General features: G+C 36.1%; 1 protein-coding gene across 1 annotated transcript in view; it reads left to right on the forward strand.

The window, feature by feature from the left end:
- UBR3 (ubiquitin protein ligase E3 component n-recognin 3) overlaps positions 1–19,300 on the forward strand; it is a 240,214-nt gene that overhangs the window by 148,260 nt on the left and 72,654 nt on the right. Inside the window, exons 26-29 of the mRNA XM_058549221.1 lie at positions 3,574–3,707; positions 9,651–9,761; positions 14,763–14,963; positions 16,192–16,328. Of these exons, the coding sequence (XP_058405204.1) occupies positions 3,574–3,707; positions 9,651–9,761; positions 14,763–14,963; positions 16,192–16,328 (583 nt within the window). The remainder of the gene's footprint in view (positions 1–3,573; positions 3,708–9,650; positions 9,762–14,762; positions 14,964–16,191; positions 16,329–19,300) is intronic.

Here is a 19,300-nt window from a genome sequence, read left to right on the forward strand (position 1 = left end):
AAAAAAGATATGTAGCAAGAAGGAAATAAATCTGACAGAACTACAGATTGAGATTTTAAACCAAATACTGATGTTCTTATCTGTAGAAAAATGCAGGCATTCAGATAAAAACATAAAAGGTGGGGAGGGGAGGGGTAGTGGAGCTGTAAAGGAGCAGAGTTGTTGTATACTATTGAAACTAATATGATATTAATTCAAACTTGATTGTTAGAAAGTGAAGATGTTAATTATAATCCCCAGGGTAACCACTTAAGAAAAAGCTAAAAAAGAAAAGAAGAAAAAGAGAAAAGAGACGATCAAGGAACCAAAACAGTACACTAGAAAATTCAATTAATCACAAAAGAAGGCAGTAATGTACAAATTGAGGAACATATAGAAAATAAATAGCAAAATGGCAGAAGTAAGGCCTTGTAAATTAGTAATTACTTGAAATATAAATTAATTAAGCTCTCCATTTAAAAGGCAGAAATTGACAGAATGGAGGAAAAAACTTGAATATACTTCCTGTAGGAGACTTTTTAGATCCAAAAATACAAATAGGTTGAAAGTGAAAGGATGAGGAAAGATATTCCATGCAAATAGTAACCAGAAGAAAGCTGGAGTGGCTATGCTAATAGCAGACACAATAGATTTTAAGTCAAAAATTGTTACAAGGGACAAGAAGGACATTATATATTGATAAATGGATCAATCCATCAAGAAAATATAACAGTTAGAAACATATACACACCAGACAGCAGAGACCCAAAATATATGAAGCAGAAATTGACAGAATTGAAGGGAGAAAGCAATAGTTTTATAGTAAGACTTGGAGACTTCAGTGCCCTGTTTTTAATGTTGAATAGAAGAACTAGACAGAAGATCAAAAAAAGAAATAAAACACTTGAGCAACACTATAAAACAATTAGACCTAACAAATTTTTATAGAACACTCTATCCAACAACAGTAGAGTACACATTTTTCTCAATTTTACATGGAACATTCTCCAAGATAGACTGTGTATTAGGCCACAGAACAAGTCTCAATACATTTAAAGAGATTGAAATCATCTAAAGTATCTTTTCCAGCCACAATAGAATGAAACTAGAAACCAATAACAGAAAGAAGACTGGAAAGTTCACAAATATGTGGAGATTAAATAACACATTCTTAAACAACCAGTGGGTCAAAGAAGAAATTACAAGTGAAATTAGAAAATACTTTGAGATAAATGAACATGAACACACCACATACCAAAACCTATGGGATGCAGTGAAAACAGTGCACAGAGGGAAATTTATAGCTCTAAATGCTTACATTAAAAAAGAATATCCCAAATCAATAAGCTAACTTTAAAGTTTAAAGTTTAAGGAACTGGAAAAGGAAAAGCAAGCTAAACCCAAAGGTAGCAGAAGGAGAGAAATAATAAAGATTAGAGCACAGATAAATGAAATAGAAAATAGGAAAACAGTAGAGACAATCAGCAAAACCAAAAGTTGGTTCCTTGAAAATATCAACAAAATTGACAAATTTTTTAGCTAGACTGACCAAGAGAAAAAGAGAACACGCAAATAACTAAAATCAGAAATGAAAGTGGGGACATTACTTACAGACCTTAAATAAAAAAGACCATAAGAGAATGTTACGAACAGTTTTGTGCCAACAAATTTGATGTCCTAGGTTAAATGGGTAGGTTCCCAGAAACATACAAACTACCAAAAATGACTCAAGAAGAAATAGAAAATTTAAACAGACCTTAAATAAGTAAAATGACTGAATCAGTAATCAAAAACTGCACAATAAATAAAAGCCCGGTACCAGGTAGCTTCACTGGTGGTTCTACCAAACATTTAAAAAATTAACACCAATCCTTCTCAAACTTGTTTTAAAAAAAAGAGGAGGGAATGCTTCCTAACTCATACTATGTGGCCAGCATTACCCTAATACCAAAGCCAGATAAAGACATCTCAAGAAAAGAAAATGATTGACCAATTTCCCTTATGAATATAGATGCAAAAATCCTCAACAAAACCCTAGCAAACCAAATCCAGCAGCATATTAAGAGGATTATACATCATGACTAATTATATTTTAGTCACTAGAATCTACCTACTTCTGTCTCTTCTTTCTGCTGCTGCTGCTGCTGCTGCTGCTATAAATCTCTCCAAAACTTGGGGCCCACAGTGATCCATCCACCTGACATTCCCTTCCCTGAGAATGGCTCTTCCCATGCTTATTGAGCCTTATAGTAATGTATGGCCCTATATGTTTATATCCGCACTCCCTTTTTTTGTGCTTTGATGTTTTACAATTATAAAATGCCAGTATTAGTTTTTCCCCTCTTTTGCTTTATAGCTTTTCCCCCAACTCCTCATTTTGAAAAGTTTTATATTATACAGAAAAGTTGAATGCCCTTCACCTACACTCACCTGTTGTTAACATGTTGCCGTGTTTGTTTTTCTCTTCCTCTCTTGTCTACATAGACATACACTTTTCAGAAGAAAATTGAAGACATCATAACATTTTATCCCTAAATACTTCAGAATGTATCTCTTAAGAACAAGGATATTCTTTTATATAACCACAGTACCATTATCATACCCAAGAAATTTAATATTGATAGCATCTAATATTCTATATTTAAATTCTCCAATTGTCCCAATATTTTTTAAAGCGGATATTTTCTTTTCTTGTTCCAGGATCCAAGCAAAGATCATATATTGCATTTAGTCATTTCTTGTTAGTTTTGCTAGCTGCTTTTTAAAATTTTGGAGTCTAGGTCAGTTCTTCTGTAGAATGTCTCATTTTCTGGATTTGTGGGATTATTTCCTTATTATTAGATTCAAGTTAAACATTTTTGGCAAGGGCATTATATAGATGATGTTCCTTTCCATTGCACCACATTAGGAGGCTCATAGTTACAGTTTGTTCCATTATTGGTGATGCCAGCCAAGTTTGATCACTTGGTTAAGGTGGTAGGTAACCTCTAGGATGATACATCGAGACTCTAAACAATTTACCCTTTACTTGATGTTCCTTTCTTCAATCAATGAATATGTTATCTGTTACCATCATTATTCTTTTCAATACTCAGATTTTCTCAAATTTCGCCAGTCAGACCTCCTTTAGGTCCTTACGGCCTATTCCTCAGTGTTTGAATACCTCCTTGCTCTTTATTACACACAATTCCAGGCTCACCTTGCACTTTCTCCAACCCTGGACTCAGATTTTTCTCCAAGTATCTATTTCCTTTTAGTGAGAAACAGTATATTTACAAATAAAGTTTATTGATACTGGAGAGTCATAGCTTCTAGGCATTTTCAGTGGACAGATTTTGGAAATCATTCATCATCCGTCTGTCCATCCATGAGTTTATACTCACATTTTAGTGTTATTTTTAAAAATAAATATTGGCATATTTGAAGCTTTATTTTCTCTGTGGAAGAAAATTAGAAAATCATTTTTTAGGTCTTTAAAAATATTTTAATAGTGGAAAAATTAGTGTAGCTTGTGGTAAATAACTCAGCTTTTCTTTGTGAATCAGATATATATGTTGGTTATTTAATGGGCTCTTCTCTCTGTTGTTAATGTAGTTTTGGGGCAGTGCCGTGACAACATGGAGCCAAAAAAGTTACCTGTCAGCGAAGAAGAGCAGATTTACCCTTGGGATACATGTGCAGCAGTTCATGACGTGAGGCTGTCATTATTGCAGCGTTATTTTAAGGATGTAAGTGCCCTTTTTATCAAATAGTGTTTTTGTCTGCAAAATTGAAGATTATTTCCCTTCAGAGTGTTACTTTATATGTTTCTTTCTACCAAGTGTCATTCTTATTTGGAATCTGCAAGTCTATTAGAAAAAAAATTAATATGTCGTTAGTAAAGAAATGGAAATCTGTTAACGAATAAAAATTTCAGGTTATAAATGTGATACCTTTGTTTTAAATGGTGTTTATTGTGAGGTATACGAATTCAGTACAATGGAATGATAACTATTAACTCTATAAAAACTTTTAGATGTGGCATGAGTATTTTATGAAGATTTTTGCCTCCTTTTTTAACTTTCCTTTAAAGATATGTAATAAAATCTCATTATGATGCTTCTTAAATGTAAAGTAAGGGCAGATTTAATTCATGGCTTCTGTGGTTTCTTGTGAACTTGGTAGATTGTTTTCCAGCTCTTTGCACCTAGGGTCTCTAGCACTCAGCTACTATTATTTAGTAGCAGCAGCATTGTTAGCTTCTCTGTATAATTTTTGTACCACTTCTGGTGTTTCCTGAGTGGATTATCAAATAGGGTTTCCTTTACCTGTTGTTTTTGGATCTGCTGTATCTTGGATTAAGTAAACATATGATAATAACTTAAAATTCTTAAAATATAAAGTAAAGCATTATTTTTAGTTAGCTATTTGAGATGGTTATCTTGATAGATTCCCAGATATAATTCTTTCTTGCCCACAATGCACTGGTTTAAATAAAAGAAACTAGTAGGATAGGTGGAAGACAGAATATTTAATTAGAGTAAACAGTAACTGACCTAGTAATAAAGAGTCAGAGTAGAGTGTAGTTCAATGGTCTGGACTGAGGATTCTGGGTGGATTCTGGAGGAGCTGATGGCCCTAGTTAGGGAGGTGTTGTGTAGTGTAGAAAGAGTCCCAGATCAGAAAAACTGAGGTTTGGTTCTGATTCTGCCATTTCTTAGCAGTATGAGCTTGGCCAAATAAATATGCTAAGACTCAATTTCCTCATCTGTAAAATAGGGCTCATAATGGTCTTTCATGCAGGAACCCACTAGGTTAGAAATTTCTTTAGATCACTTTGCATGTAATAAAGGTCAGTGTAAATGTAAAATGGTGTTTTTAATATTTAAGCTAGCCCATTTAGGAGGGCTCAGGTTAGGCCTTATAAGGCAGTTTGGGTTAGGTCATGAGGACCATGCTTCCATGTATTTTCAGAGGCTTTAAAATGAAATTATGATTATTTGGAAAAAGAAGCCTGTGTGTGTGCGTATACATATGTGTGTGTGCACACAAACACATACACTTTCAGACTTTTTTCTTTATTTCTTCAAATGTTTTGCAGCATATATATATTACTTTATTAATCACATACCAATATTCTCATTTTGAAGAAAATCATGAAATTATATGCTAAGTTCTGCTTTTGCAGAAACTTACTAACACCTTTATTTAGAATTTTTTTTAGCCGTAATCCTCGTTTTAATTTTATGATTTTGAATCACTTTAGAGTAAATGGTTGATCAAAAAGATGAATCCTAAAACCAAATAGAAAAGAAAAATAACTTGATACAATCAAAATATCACCCAGACTTAAGAGCAAAATAATTTTGAGGGAAGGGGAGATCTAATAAGGAGAGAAACAGTGGGATATCTCTTTCTTACAGCCAAAATAATTATTCATTTCTAGAAAAGAATCTTTTTTGTAAAAAGGTTCTAAACTGAAATCTGAACTGGACTGAATCTCTGTTGTGTTTCTGTTAGTGATTGTGAGATTTTATTTCTACATTAATGGTTTTATGTATAGTCATGTGTCACTTGATGGGGGTACATTCTGAGAAATGTGATATTAGGTGATTTTGTCATGGTGTGAATATCAGAGTGTACTGAAGGGGAACAAAATTTGCCACCCCAAAATGAGTCTCTTTAACATGAGGATATTTTAGGCTGATTTTTTTTTTTTTTTTTTGTGGAAGATTAGCCCTGAGCTAACATCTGTTCCCAATCCTCTTTTTGCTGAGGAAGATTGGCCCTGGGCTAACATCCATGCCCATCTTCCTGTACTTTATATGGGACACCACCACAGCATGGTTTGATAAGTGGTTCATCAGTCCGCGCCTGGGCTCTGAACCCGCAAACCCTGGGCCGCCAAAGCGGAGCGTGTGATCTTAACCGCTATGCTACCGGGCCGGCCCCTAGGCTGATTGTTTTTAAGAAACAAACGACTCAGAAAGTTTTTCTTGTTACCTTCCCTTTAATTGCCTAAAAGAATTCAGATTAAAAAAAAAAACCCGTCTCAGGAATAGAGCTATCACCTTGGCATAACATGAAGTAGGTGGTAGATAGGGAAGAACTGGAAAAGCCTTTTTGTTGGGTTCTCCTCTGTGTGCTTCTGTTTCTGTGTGGCCAAAAAAACACTTGTTTTCTAAACATTTGCTCCTTCTCACCTACCTGTGAATTGCCTTCCTTCCTTTGAAGTTCCTGACTCTCCCCACCCCCAACATCTTCTTTTGTCTTTAGCTGAGGATGGTATTTAAGGTGAGGGCTTTGGCTGTTTTGATGAGTTGCTGGGTTTTCCTGGGTTTCTTCCATGTATGCCTGTTATTAAACTTTTGTTTGTTTTCTCCTGTTAATCTGTTTCATGTCAATTTAATTCTTAGACCAGCCAGAAGAACCTAGAAGGGTCTAGGAAAATTTCTTCCTCCCCTGCAGTGCTTACACAAACCTAGATGGTATAACCTACTACACACCTAGGCTGTATGGGACCAATCTTATGGGACCACTGTTGTGTATGCAGACCATCATTGACCAAAACATTATGTGGCACATGACTGTACTTTCGTAATGGTTATTTTGTGTATATGTGGTGTGCTCCCTGGACTGTATGCCTCTGGAGGTCTAGGGCCATTTCTTTTTTTTTTTTGTTGTGAGGAAGATCTGCCCTGAGCTAACATCCATGCTAATCCTCCTCTTTTTTTGCTGAGGAAGACCGGCTCTGAGCTAACATCCATTGCCAATCCTCCTCCTTTTTTTTCCCCAAAGCCCCAGTAGATAGTTGTATGTCATAGCTGCACATCCTTCTAGTTGCTGTATGTGGGACGTGGCCTCAGCATGGCCGGAGAAGCGGTGCGTCGGTGCGCGCCCAGGATCCGAACCCCGGGCCGCCAGTAGCGGAGCGCGCACTTAACTGCTAAGCCACGGGGCTGGTAGGACCATTTCTTATATTGGTTTTATAGTCCCCTCAGGGCCTAGCACATACTATGTGTGTTGTAGATGCTTATTGGATTTCTTACTAAATTACTCTAGCATGAAGTACCAGAGTTTTGTAGCCAGGTAGACTGAATACAGCAGGAGAGTTGCTATCAGTGGGCACTGATACTGATTATAGAATTAAAGCAGAATCAGTGTGGATTCTGCTCTTTTCAGATCAAATGCATGCATTTTAGAGAGTTGACATGTAGAATTTAGTCATGTAAGACAGTACATTTACTATTGAAACTGGAAGTGTTACATATGAGAGATATGACACAGAAAGTAGGGAGCCTGAGCTTTGGAGTCAGATAGACTTGGGTTTGAACTTGGACTGTACCACTTATAACTGAGTGATCTTGGTAGACTTTTCATTCGTTTTTTTAAGAAGGGCTAACACCACTCACTGTAAGAACTTTTAATAAATATTGAGGTTGTGAAGATTCAATATTAACCACTTAACACAGTGGTGGCACATCTTTGAAGTCTTTCTAAAATATTAGTCTCATACTGGCAAATGTTTTCCTGCCTTTTTTTTTTTTTCCCTTCGTGAGGAAGATCGGCCCTGAGCTAACATCTGCCAATCCTCCTCTTTGTGCCGAGGAAGACTGGCCCTGGGCTAATATCCTTGCCCATCTCCCTCCACTTTATATGGGATGCCGCCACAGCATGGCCTGACAAGCGGTGCGTAGGTGCGTGCCCGGGATCCGAACTGGTGAACCACAGGCCGCCGCAGCAGTTTGTGTGCACTTAACCGCTTGTGCCAGTGGGCCAGCCCCTTTTCCTGCCTTTTTTGACTCTAGCAGATTGAAATAAAACATCTAACAGTTATATAGACAAATGACTTACTATTTTCAGTTTTAAAAGCTAACTGCTTTTATTAAAAAGAAAGATTAATTACATTTTTATAATACATTGCCAAAGAGAGAAGCTTGTTTATTAACTACCAACCATTCTAAAATGATCTAACACCAAAATCTGCTTCTACTTCAAGCAGCTGTAAAACATAAAACAGAGATGAGCAGGACTCCTGTTGTTTTTCTGATTTGTAACAGGAGAAGCTAGCTTACCTGCTGTGAGTATTTGATTTGTGCTGCTGCACATCTTTAAATTGGCTGGGAAGTGCACTGTGTAATATTTTCAGTTTCTAGATGCTCGTGAAGAGTCTTGATTTAATATTGGAACTTTGTTTACTATTGTTTAAAGGTAATTTGGTCATCTTACATTTTAATACATAAATTTCTTTCCACTGTAAAAATCAAATTTGAAGATTTACTCAGTTTTGATGGCTCTCAAATCTTTCATTATATGCTGTCACTCATGATAGACCTTGTGCCTAATATTGCTCTGGCTTGGCCATCTATTTACTACAGACTCTAGAAGGTGAACTCAAGTTCAGGCCCAAATGATGTTTGACCAAGGCCAAATGAAAATTAAAAGAAAATTATTTTAGGAGGAAAAGTCTACGCCTGTTTATAGGTTGAAAGGAAGGAAATAGCAGAAAAGTTAGAGATTTAAGAAAAAGAGGAAATGAAAGCAATTCACTTTTAAAACACATTTTGAAAGAGTATGTAGTTTGTTTATATAATCTGGGTCTCTTCTTTATTGTATGTTACATTAAACACTTATAAATGTTAAGGCACTTTTTTGGTTATCCTTATGACCCAATTTGTACTTTAGAAAGATATGTGGAGGATGCATCATGGAGAAAAGAAATTGGAGTGAAGGAGACCAGTTAGGAAACTGTATTTAAGAACCCTCACAACAAATGATACAGATTTGAATATTGTGGTGGGAATGAAGAGGAGATGCCAAAATCATGGGTTAATTAGGAAATAGAATCCATATGGTTTGGAAACTATTACTGTGATGTGAAGAAAAGGGTGTGATGTAGAATAATGCTTAGCTTTCTTATTTGGTGACTAAATGGATTGTGGAGTTTTTAAACCAAGAGGAAAAGAAAGATTCGTGGAGAAAAGGACAAGTTTTTGACGCTGATTTTATGTTATTTGAGGGACATCAAACTGGAGATTTCTAGTTGGCAGCTGAGTATTTGTATCTGGCACTCAGGTAAGAGACCCAGGCTTGGAGAGTAGTTGAAATTGCTGATTAAATCATTCAGGAGGATAATATTAATGCGAATGGAGTAGCACTAAGAATAGAACCTTGAGGAATATAAACCTTGAAGGGACAGGCAAAGAAGAAGAATCTTAGAAGGAGGCCTACACCAAATGGTTAAAGAGATTCTGAGGAAAACCAAAAGGGAGTTGCATTATGGAAGCCAGAGGGAAGTAGTCACTTTAAGAAGGAACTTGTTCATGTCAGATATCACAGAGAGATTAAGTGCCACAAAGAACAGGTAAAACAATCAATAGCAGTATACATTGAATAGCAGTTTACATTGAATTACAGTATAATACTAAGAGCTTATATTTAATGGGGTGGAGAATAATTCATAATTATTCTCTTTCATTATGAGCATAGATATTTGGAAGCTAAAACTTCATGGTGTTCAAGTTTGAAGATACTGCCTGAGGGCTGTCTAGTTAGGCGTTACTTTATATCACAAAAATACAAACTCCACATTAGTCTAACAATATGAGATCATGTAGAAGTATATGTGAATATATTTAAATTTGTTTATACTTCTTTAAAATTAATTATATTTTGTCTATTCTTTTTTTAAGAGTTCTTGTCTCTTGGCAGTATCAATTGGCTGGGAAGGAGGTGTTTATGTACAAACCTGTGGCCACACATTACATATAGATTGTCATAAATCTTACATGGAATCATTACGGGTAAGTTGATTAAAACATTTTTAAAGGTGTATGTATCTTTCCAGGTAGTAAATATTTTTACAGTATATACATCACGATTCATCTTGGGTGACTTGACTTGCCATTTGAACTATCCAGCCTCTTAGTTCCTTGGCCTCTTCAACTTCAGGGATTTCATTTCTTTCCTTCACTTTAGCAACTGACTTCTGTGGCTGTAATTTTAGACATTGCTACTCTAGCTCTGAAATATTAAGCTTTAATATCCTATCATATCATCTTTTTTTTTTTTTTTAAAGATTTTATTTATTTATTTTTTCCCTCCAAAGCCCCAGTAGATAGTTGTATGTCATAGCTGCACATCCTTCTAGTTGCTGTATGTGGGACGCAGCCTCAGCATGGCTGGAGAAGCGGTGTGTCGGTGCACGCCCGGGATCCGAACCCGGGCCGCCAGCAGGGGAGTGCACGCACTTAACCGATAAGCCATGGGGCTGGCCCCTATATCATCTTTTTATATGATTTTTCTTCAAATTATCTTATTTCCATTCTCATTAGTGTGTTTTGCTTCTGACATCAAGATCTCTACTCCTTTAACCCCTTAGCATTTTTCCTAGTGCAGTAGCTCTTCCTAGCCTCACTTTCTTGGACTATGCTCGTTCTACTCTTAATACCAGTCATTTAATTTTAGACCCAGGCAGCTAGCCCTGCTAGAAAAATCATGAAACTAAGTGAACTGGTAGTTCCACAAATTTTTGGTTTCCTGTAGTAGTGGCTTAGACTAGGGTTGTGGACTGTAGATATTACTTATCAATTCATTCACTTGTCTTTGATCAGTTCCCTCTCCTAATCTCCTCAGCAGCTATTCCAAACCTTTGCCTCTCCTCTCCCAAACTCTTTGCCTAAACCTCAAGATCCTTTCCCTTTCATCAGATTCTCTCTTCCTATGTCACCAAGGAAAGTGGCTCTCTGTCACATATACCTTAGCTTTCTACCTTGCTTTTTTCTGTTACCTGATAAATGAGTCTGTGTCCCAACCAACCCTCTCTTTTCTACTTTTTGAGGGAGTAGTCCTTCTTCCCGTCAGGAGTAATTTTTGTGGCTGTGCTCCAGTATTCCTTTTCTTGCCCTATCACCTCAGGGGCCTTGATCTGTGAGTAAGTAACCTCTTTTTCTTCTGTATCTTCAGTTTTTCTGCCCGTTCTGTCCCTTCTTTTCAGTTCATCAAGATGCTCAAGTCTCTGCCATTCAGTAGTCTTTCCCTTGACTTTGCATTCCCCTGTAGCTACAGTCTTTCCATTTCTCTCAGCTCAACTTGAAAACATCGTCTACTCTGTTCCCAAATTCCTAACTCAGAAACAGTGGGTTTCTCTCTTTCTCTTCCTTTTCCTTATTCTCACATTCAGTCGCTTCCCAAATTCTATTGATTCTGTCTCCTAAATCTCACTTGAACATATTCTGCCTTTATTATTCCCACTTCTACTTTTTGTGTATGAGTCATCTCTCATCTTGACTATTGCAATTTCTTTCTTATCAGTTTCCTTACTCCAAGTCTAATTTATTCACTATATTGATCTTTCTAAAATATAAATCTGGTGACATATGTCATTGGCTTAAAAATCCTTTGCTGACTTTTTCCTGATGGGATAAAGTTCACTCCTTTCTGAATGGCATTCAAGGCATTCCATGATCTTGGCTTGCCTGGTGCTTTAGCTTTATCTTCCATCAAGTGAGCATTAATAGGTTAATTAATAGTTCCTTAATCACATTATGCATTTTTTATACTTCTATATTCAGTCATTCATTCAACAAATATTTATTCAATGCCTATAGTGTTCCAGATACTGTGATAGACATTGGGGACACAACAGTGAATAAGGTACAGTTCCTTCCTTCAAGGATTTTACTGTGCATTGCGTGAGACAAGGAAATAAACAAACAGTTGTAGTATGTGTGCTAAGTGTTATGAGGTATTTGCAGGGTCTTATTGGAGCATCTGCCAAGTGCCAGAACATTTGATGAAGTAAGGTGCTTGAGTGATAAGACTAGAGAAGTGATTAGGGGTCAGATCATAAAGGGTCTTGTGGAGAATTGGGACTTGAGACAGATTAGTCCGTTAAGGCCATTAAAGGCTCTTGAGCAGAGATGTGACATGTTCAGAAAGATAATTGTAGCAGTTGTGTAGATTGTAAGGGATTGTTGTGCGATTGCAAGAAAGTAAGAAGGAATGTGAGGATATCATTTAGGAGGTAAGAGATGGTGGTGGCTTGGGCTTAATCATGACAGTGGAGAAGGAGAAGAGGTTAGAGATTTGAAATATATTTAGAAGAAGTGTCTTCTGGACTTGGGAGAGATTGCATGTGGAGCATAATGGGCAGGAAGGAATCAAGGTGAAAGATGATGGTGATCATTGAAAGATTTTGATTGGGAATAAGAGTCTTACATTAGGTAGATCATACTGGCAGCAGTTTAGTTGGAAGAGTAGTTAGGAGATATTAGCAGAGGGGTAGAAGGAAGAAAGTGGATGGAAGGACTGATGGGATTTATTAATTAGATAATTGGGGTGGGAGAAGGCAGGAAGCTGAAGGAGATGCCATGACTCTCTTCTTTCTGAGGCAGGAGGTGTAGCTTTGTGCTCCTGGAATAAAGGAGACAGAGCTGGGGTAGGTGAAGGGACTTGACAGCTGAGGAGGTGGTTTGGAAAAACCACTTTGGAATTGAGTAAGAAAGTGCTTCATAGGATGTTGGAGAAAGATTCCCAGGCAGTATTGAGGGCTCAGTTGAGGTTGGAAACAGTTGGTAGCAAGAAGTTATTTTAGTTTTCTCAAACAGCACTCAGTTTGGGTGCAGAATTGGAGAAATCATGCATTGGATTAATTTAGTATGAAAGTTTTGTTAGGTATATATCATAGAGGGACATATGGAGGGGGAATGAGAAGTATTCACTTGAGAGTTTTGAGTTTTGGTAGATCATGATGTGTAGTCAGGATAGGAAAGGCATGATAAACTGGGAGAAAAAGAAGGGAGTAAAGGAGATTGGAGTTGGCAGTCACAATGTAAGATGTTTGACAGTTTTCAGATATGGACAATTTCGGGTCATTACAGGATAAGGGTGTAGTCATGGTAACAGATGCTGGATTAGAGTGGAGGTCAAAGCCATAAGAGCTGATTTGGTCAAGGAGCTGTGGGACTAAGATATAAGATTGGATGTCCATATACATACTGAAGTTACATAGGAGGATGGCAGGACTTGCAGCAACGAGGAAAACTGATGTAGGTACCAGAGTCTTCAGTGATTGAAGGCAGTGAGTGGCAGTGAAAAGGAAGGAAAAGAGTGGTATCACTAAATGAGATGAGCCACAAAGACAGGAGATTGCAAGGATAATGATCTGGAGCCAGCACTGGAGATGAGAAGGATACTAAAGTGTGAGGGATGTGGGAGAATGAGCAGTGCCTAGTTGAGAGGGCTTCTCGGGAGACTTCAGGAAAGAACCTAGTTTCAATCAAGGCAGGGAGGAAGACTTAGCATTCTTTAAAGTTAAGGCTGTAGGGAAGCCTATCACAGAAGGTCCTTCTGTGATCAGGACCCTTGCCCCAACCTTCTAGTACACTCTTCTTGTGTATCTTTGAAACTTAGCTCATAAGTCTCCTTCTCTGGGAAGCTTTCTCTGTTGCATTTGTCACACTGTTATAATTTGTTTGTTTCTATTTACTTTTAAATTGTACCTTAAGTGCAGTACCTTAAGTGAGGATGTATCTTAATTCTTTATGGTACAACATTTGACATATGGTAGGAGCTTAGTAAATGTTTGTAGAATTGGATTTAAGAAGACATGGTGTTACATTTTTAAGGACTTGAAAAAGTAAATATCAAAAAGTAAAAAAAAAAATAGAATTCAGTTCTTTCAATCAAAGTATTTGACATCGAAGATACAGTGAAATGAACGCCAAATAAGGAGTTGGCAAACCTAAGTTCATCCTGGCATCGTCATTAAATACCTTTGTTACCATAAGCAATAAATTCATTTTCTTCTCTTTGTATCCTTTTTTCCTCATTATTTTTGTCTCGTTAGTAATAATGCTCCTACTGTAGCATTCATACATATATATTAATGCATTAAAAACATATTTTGATATAAAGCACTAGGTTAGTGGCAGAATAAGAGAGAGACTATTGAGAAAAAGAATAATACAGTGGTTAGGACTACACAGTAGCAATGGTCTAAAAGAGCAAAATAGATGTGGGGTGGTGTCAGGCAAAATAAAGGAACAAATGTAGCAGCCTGGATTCCTGCTGTAAGTCCTCTGGTTACTTAGCAGGTATTGCAGTCTCTGGTGAGCAAGAGTTTCCTCCCAGGCCTATGCGCATTACATGTCTCTGTTTCAAAAATTTTGCTTTTTCCTCCTCTTCCTGTCAGAAACATCTGAAGGAAAGGTTGTTAAATTAATTTCCCTCCTATCACACTTACGTTCTGAGTACTCTAACTAAATCTTTCCCCTATCCATTAAACCTAAACAAAACCACTGTATAAACTCCAATCAGTTGTGTTCAGCAGTTAGACACCTTAGAAGACACAGCACATTTTTTAGGCTCAATTTACTCTCAAAAAGCTATCTATTCTACATCAAAGAACACGGGCACTGAGAGAATCTTCCCAGTAGTCACTTATAAATTATGAAAACAGGGGCATCGGGTAAGAGGAAGGTGATCCGCTGTAATGTGGCCTGCTTTTTGAGTTATTCTTTGTCTTAAATCCACATTTCAGATTGATTGCATCATTTGAATGTTTCATACTGAGAGAAGAGTAGGATACTTAAGCAATTCATTGGTGATGGCAAGTGTTGCATGATTGCCACGATGTAAGAAGTGATTTGATAAGCTTCAACGATTAAAGATTTTATGTTTTTATGACATATATTAGAGATGTATTTTTTATGTGGTTCATTTATTTACTATAAAGTGTGGTGGTATAAATTTTTTCTGTAAAGATGTACATCATACATCTATATGTTTATTTCATCTTTTAGAATGACCAGGTTCTTCAGGGCTTCTCAGTGGACAAAGGAGAATTCACATGTCCTCTCTGTAGGCAGTTTGCTAACAGTGTTCTTCCTTGTTATCCTGGAAACAACGTGGAACATAACCTTTGGCAACGTCCTAGTAACAGAAACATACAAGATCTCATAAAGGAAGTGGAAGAGCTGCAGGGACGACCGGGAGCTTTCCCAGTAAGCATCAGTGTAAGGCAGAAATATCCTAGTTAACTCAGCTCTGCTTTTCAGCTTTCATTTTTGTTCTATTTCTAAATTACTCTGGACCTTTATACATTTAGTAGAAATTGCTTTTGGAGGTTTTTCTCTTCTGTTTGTGGTTATTAAAAACAAAAAAGAGAGTAATAGAACAAATTATTGCTGAAGGCTATACTTTTCTTTAGTCTAAATTGTTATAGTTTTAATATATATCTTCCAGATCATGAAATCTTATAAGATTAGATATGATTAGACTCTTTTAAGATGTTGAGTATTTAAAAACAAAGCCAAACAAACAAACAAATTATATATATGTCTCTCGCAATGTAAAGCCCAATCTAATCATTAAAAAAATGTGCCCATTAGGTGTATTAGAATTAAGATATATTTACACACACACACACACACACACAAATGTGCGTATGTGTATTAGAGAGAGAAACTATTGTATACTTGATTGAACCATTCACCAATGTCAGTCTGTTTTACTGTGGGATTTGGTGCAAGTGAACTCATCTTTTATCCCATTCAATAGAATTTATTTATTTGATTTAAATTCTTAAATATTTCACCTTCATTATAAATTTAATGATGTAGTCTCTGAGAGAAGTGACAGGTGACAGCTGTGCCTAGTTTCTGTGGTAAATTTATGAAAACTATGAATGTTTGACTTTTGAAACAGAAATTCATATTTTACACCTACTCATAAAGATTGATCTCCTGACATTCCTTTTCTCAATTGAAGCCTAATTTAGAATCTGTGTGTTTTTTTTTCTTTGTAAATCCAAATTTTTTTGTGTTTAAAGTATGCTTAAAGTAAGAGACATCAACATTAGTCTTTGAAAAATGAACTTAAATGAAGGTCAGGCTTTTTATAAACATGGAAACTGTTCTAAAATATTATTTTAATGACATCCACTCATTTGTTACGAATATAGTTTGTGTGGTTAATTCATGGTTGGGTTAAAGTATTACCAATCACAATATAGAATTAGGATAAAAGATTGCTAAAATAAGAGAAAATATTTTTTGATCTGTTTTATCTTTGTGTGCTAAATATATTTATATGGATTGCTAATGTACATCTGTTTTGACTTTGTAACTTTAATTTCCCAGTGTGTTCATATGATAAACATTGTAGTGTTAGGCTATTATTAGAGAAAATGAATATAAATAAACTTTATATGTATGTTTGCATTTTTTATAGTCAGAAACCAACTTAAGTAAAGAAATGGAGTCTGTAATGAAAGATATAAAAAATACCACTCAGAAGAAATATAGAGACTATAGCAAGACCCCGGGCTCACCAGACAATGATTTTCTCTTTATGTATTCTGTTGCTAGGTAGGTACATATATAGTATATACTTTTATATTTACTTATCATTAATGGTTTTATTTTATTTATTGTCATATTTATTTGAAGAAAGGCTGCATATTTGTAATGTTGATTGAAATTATAGCTAGTTTTAGAACCTCCTAGAAGGCTATAAATATATAGCTTTCCTTCATTTTCTGTAGAGTTTTTATTTTAATGAAATATTTAGGTAAGTGTTATTAAGCATTATAGGATACATGGGAAAAAGTATATTATTAACATTTTGGGACAGATGCCTACCTCAAAGCATGTCAGTATTATATATGAAGGGTTATTAAGAAATCACTCTTCAAGTTCTGTCAAAAAGTGATAATACTGCGAACTAAAACATTGTAATATGTTAAACACTTTTAATATGTAGAAAAATAAAAACAGTAAGAAGAACTTATTTTGTGAAAGATCTAGTAATATCCTGTAAGAATACAGATGGAATAAGAATACTTCAGAAAACTAATTGAATGAAAATGGAGAACCATAAAAGAAGTAAATAGAGGAGAAGCAGACACAATTAGGAACTTGTAAACACTTTCGGGCTAGCCCTGGTGGTCTAGTGGTTAAGATTCAGCACTGTCGCTGCTGCTGCCCGGGTTGTTTCCTGGTCAGGGAACCACATCATCTGTCTGTTGGTTGTCATACTGTGGCAGCTGCGTGTTGCTGTGATGCTGAAAGCTATGCTGCCAGTATTTCAAATACCAGCAACGTCACCCATGGTGGACAGGTTTCAGCGGAGCTTCCAGACTAAGGCAGACTAGGAAGAAGGACCTGGCCACCCACTTCCAAAAAAACTGGCTGTGAAAACCGTATGAATAGCAGCAGAGCATTGTCTGATAGAGTGCCGGAAGGTGAGAGGATGGAGCAAAAAGACCAGGCAGGGTTCCGCTCTGCTGTGCACAGGGTCTCTAGGAGTTGGAATTGACTCCATGGCACTAACGACAAAAACACAGTCTGCCAGAACTGATTATTGTAGACCTCTGGATATCTCTATTAACATACTTTGTATTTTGTCCAAATAGTATTATAAATAGGTAAGATTTAAAGACATAATGTGACTTGAAGTTATGCACATTAGTGGCAGAGTAGGACTAGAACTCAGATCTCTTGAGTCAAGGTCTAGTGTTCTTTCAATTACTATTCTCATTTTCCTCTCCTGTGTTCAGCTTTTTTTATTGGTCATATATGCATGCAGTTCATTACCGCCATTCTCTCTGCCCCATTCCTGGAGCAGAGGGTAACAAAAGAGTAAATGAATTATACGTAGTCTTTAGAACCCAGGAAAAATAGCCAGACTTAGAAAAGTTGCAGCAAGCAAGTTAGAGCTCAAGATAAGGAAACATTAGTCTTTGGTCTGAGAATGCAAATGCTGAACATGGATTGATGTAAAAGAATCTAATGGATTGGGAAGTAACTTTCTAGTCTGTATATTCCTAGACTGTTGTTGTTATTTATTCAGAATGCTTTAGGGGAAGATATAACTGTTAATTTAACAGTTTGTTTCTGGAGAGTTACCAATTATTACATATTTGCAATAGAACATACTTTATGTGAAAAATAAATTGGATATAATTTAATTTTGCCAAGGGTTCAAGTTTTACAAAACTTCTGTACAATATTGGTAATAATGTTGTAGAAGATTGTAGAAGGGATGAATGTAGACCAGCTTAGTTGTACACACACACACACACACACACACACACACACACACACATTTATGTTGCTTATGTATTTATATCTTTGATTTTATTAGGATTAACCTTATAAGAAAATCCTGGTTGAATAGGAATGATTTGTACGTAGAATTTTGGGATAGTATGATAAATCAAATAATTTGGTTTAGATTTAGTTTATTGAAAGTTTTAGATTCTTATTTATTGATTTAAATATAAAAATAACTTACAGAATAAAGCTTGCCATGATATGGGAGACTTTTGGGATCAACATATTTCGGTTTTTCTTTTTATGAAGAAGCAGGGACAGATATCAAATGTTATTTTCTAAGAGTGTACGTAGAGAAACAGAAAAAATATGCTCTCTCCTCCTCCCATCCTTTTCTAATCCCTGATGATAAACTTTAAAGCAGCAAGATAATGATCATGAAAGTAAAAGTATGTAACCTTTAAAAACTCATTATCCTTTGGTTAAAAGGCCATTGCAAAGTTCTGAGATTGCATGCTCTCTCTGTTTTACTTAGTCATTAAAAAGAAAACAAAAAAAAAAATTGACTCAAAAATTAACAAAAATATGAATTGAAGGAAAAACGTATGTTGTATCCTGTTTGAATAGGATGTAATTTTCTCAAGGTAAGAAACCAGGTCTTTTATAATTATCCTATGCCTAGAGTATAACCTTATTTCATAAATACTTATTATTACAGAGTATGATTTTTATGCCTAAAAGGTAGGCATTAAAATATTTAGCAATATTTAAAATGCTTGAATACTTAAGTAAAATATTTAGCAATAAACTTAATTTGAATTATTTAACATTTTTTTTTTTTTTTTGAGGAAGATCGGCACTTAGCTAACATGTGCCAATCCTCCTCTTTTTGCTGAGGCTGACTGGCCATGGGCTAACATCCATGTGCATCTTCCTCCACTTTATATGGGATGCTGCTACAGCGTGGCTTGCCAAGCGGTGCGTTGGTGCGCACCCGGGATCCGAACCGGCGAACCCCGGGCCACCGCAGCGGAAAGCGCGCACTTAACCGCTTGCACCACTGGGCCGGCCCCAAGTTATTTAACTTGTGAATTAAATGTTGTGATTCTTAAATGTATAATTCACTAGAGCATGCAAATTTATTTGTATCTGACGTTAGTAATTTGAGTGGAATACAACCCTAGTTTCCCAAAGGGGAATTTCTCCCAGCTGAACAAAGTAATTCTGTTTGCTCTTTGGGGAGCTTAAATCTTTTGCTTGGAAACAAAATATTTCTAGTGGGTAAC

The sequence above is a fragment of the Diceros bicornis genome, chromosome 10 (assembly GCF_020826845.1).
Source record: "Diceros bicornis minor isolate mBicDic1 chromosome 10, mDicBic1.mat.cur, whole genome shotgun sequence".
Taxonomy (NCBI): Eukaryota; Metazoa; Chordata; class Mammalia; order Perissodactyla; family Rhinocerotidae; genus Diceros; species Diceros bicornis.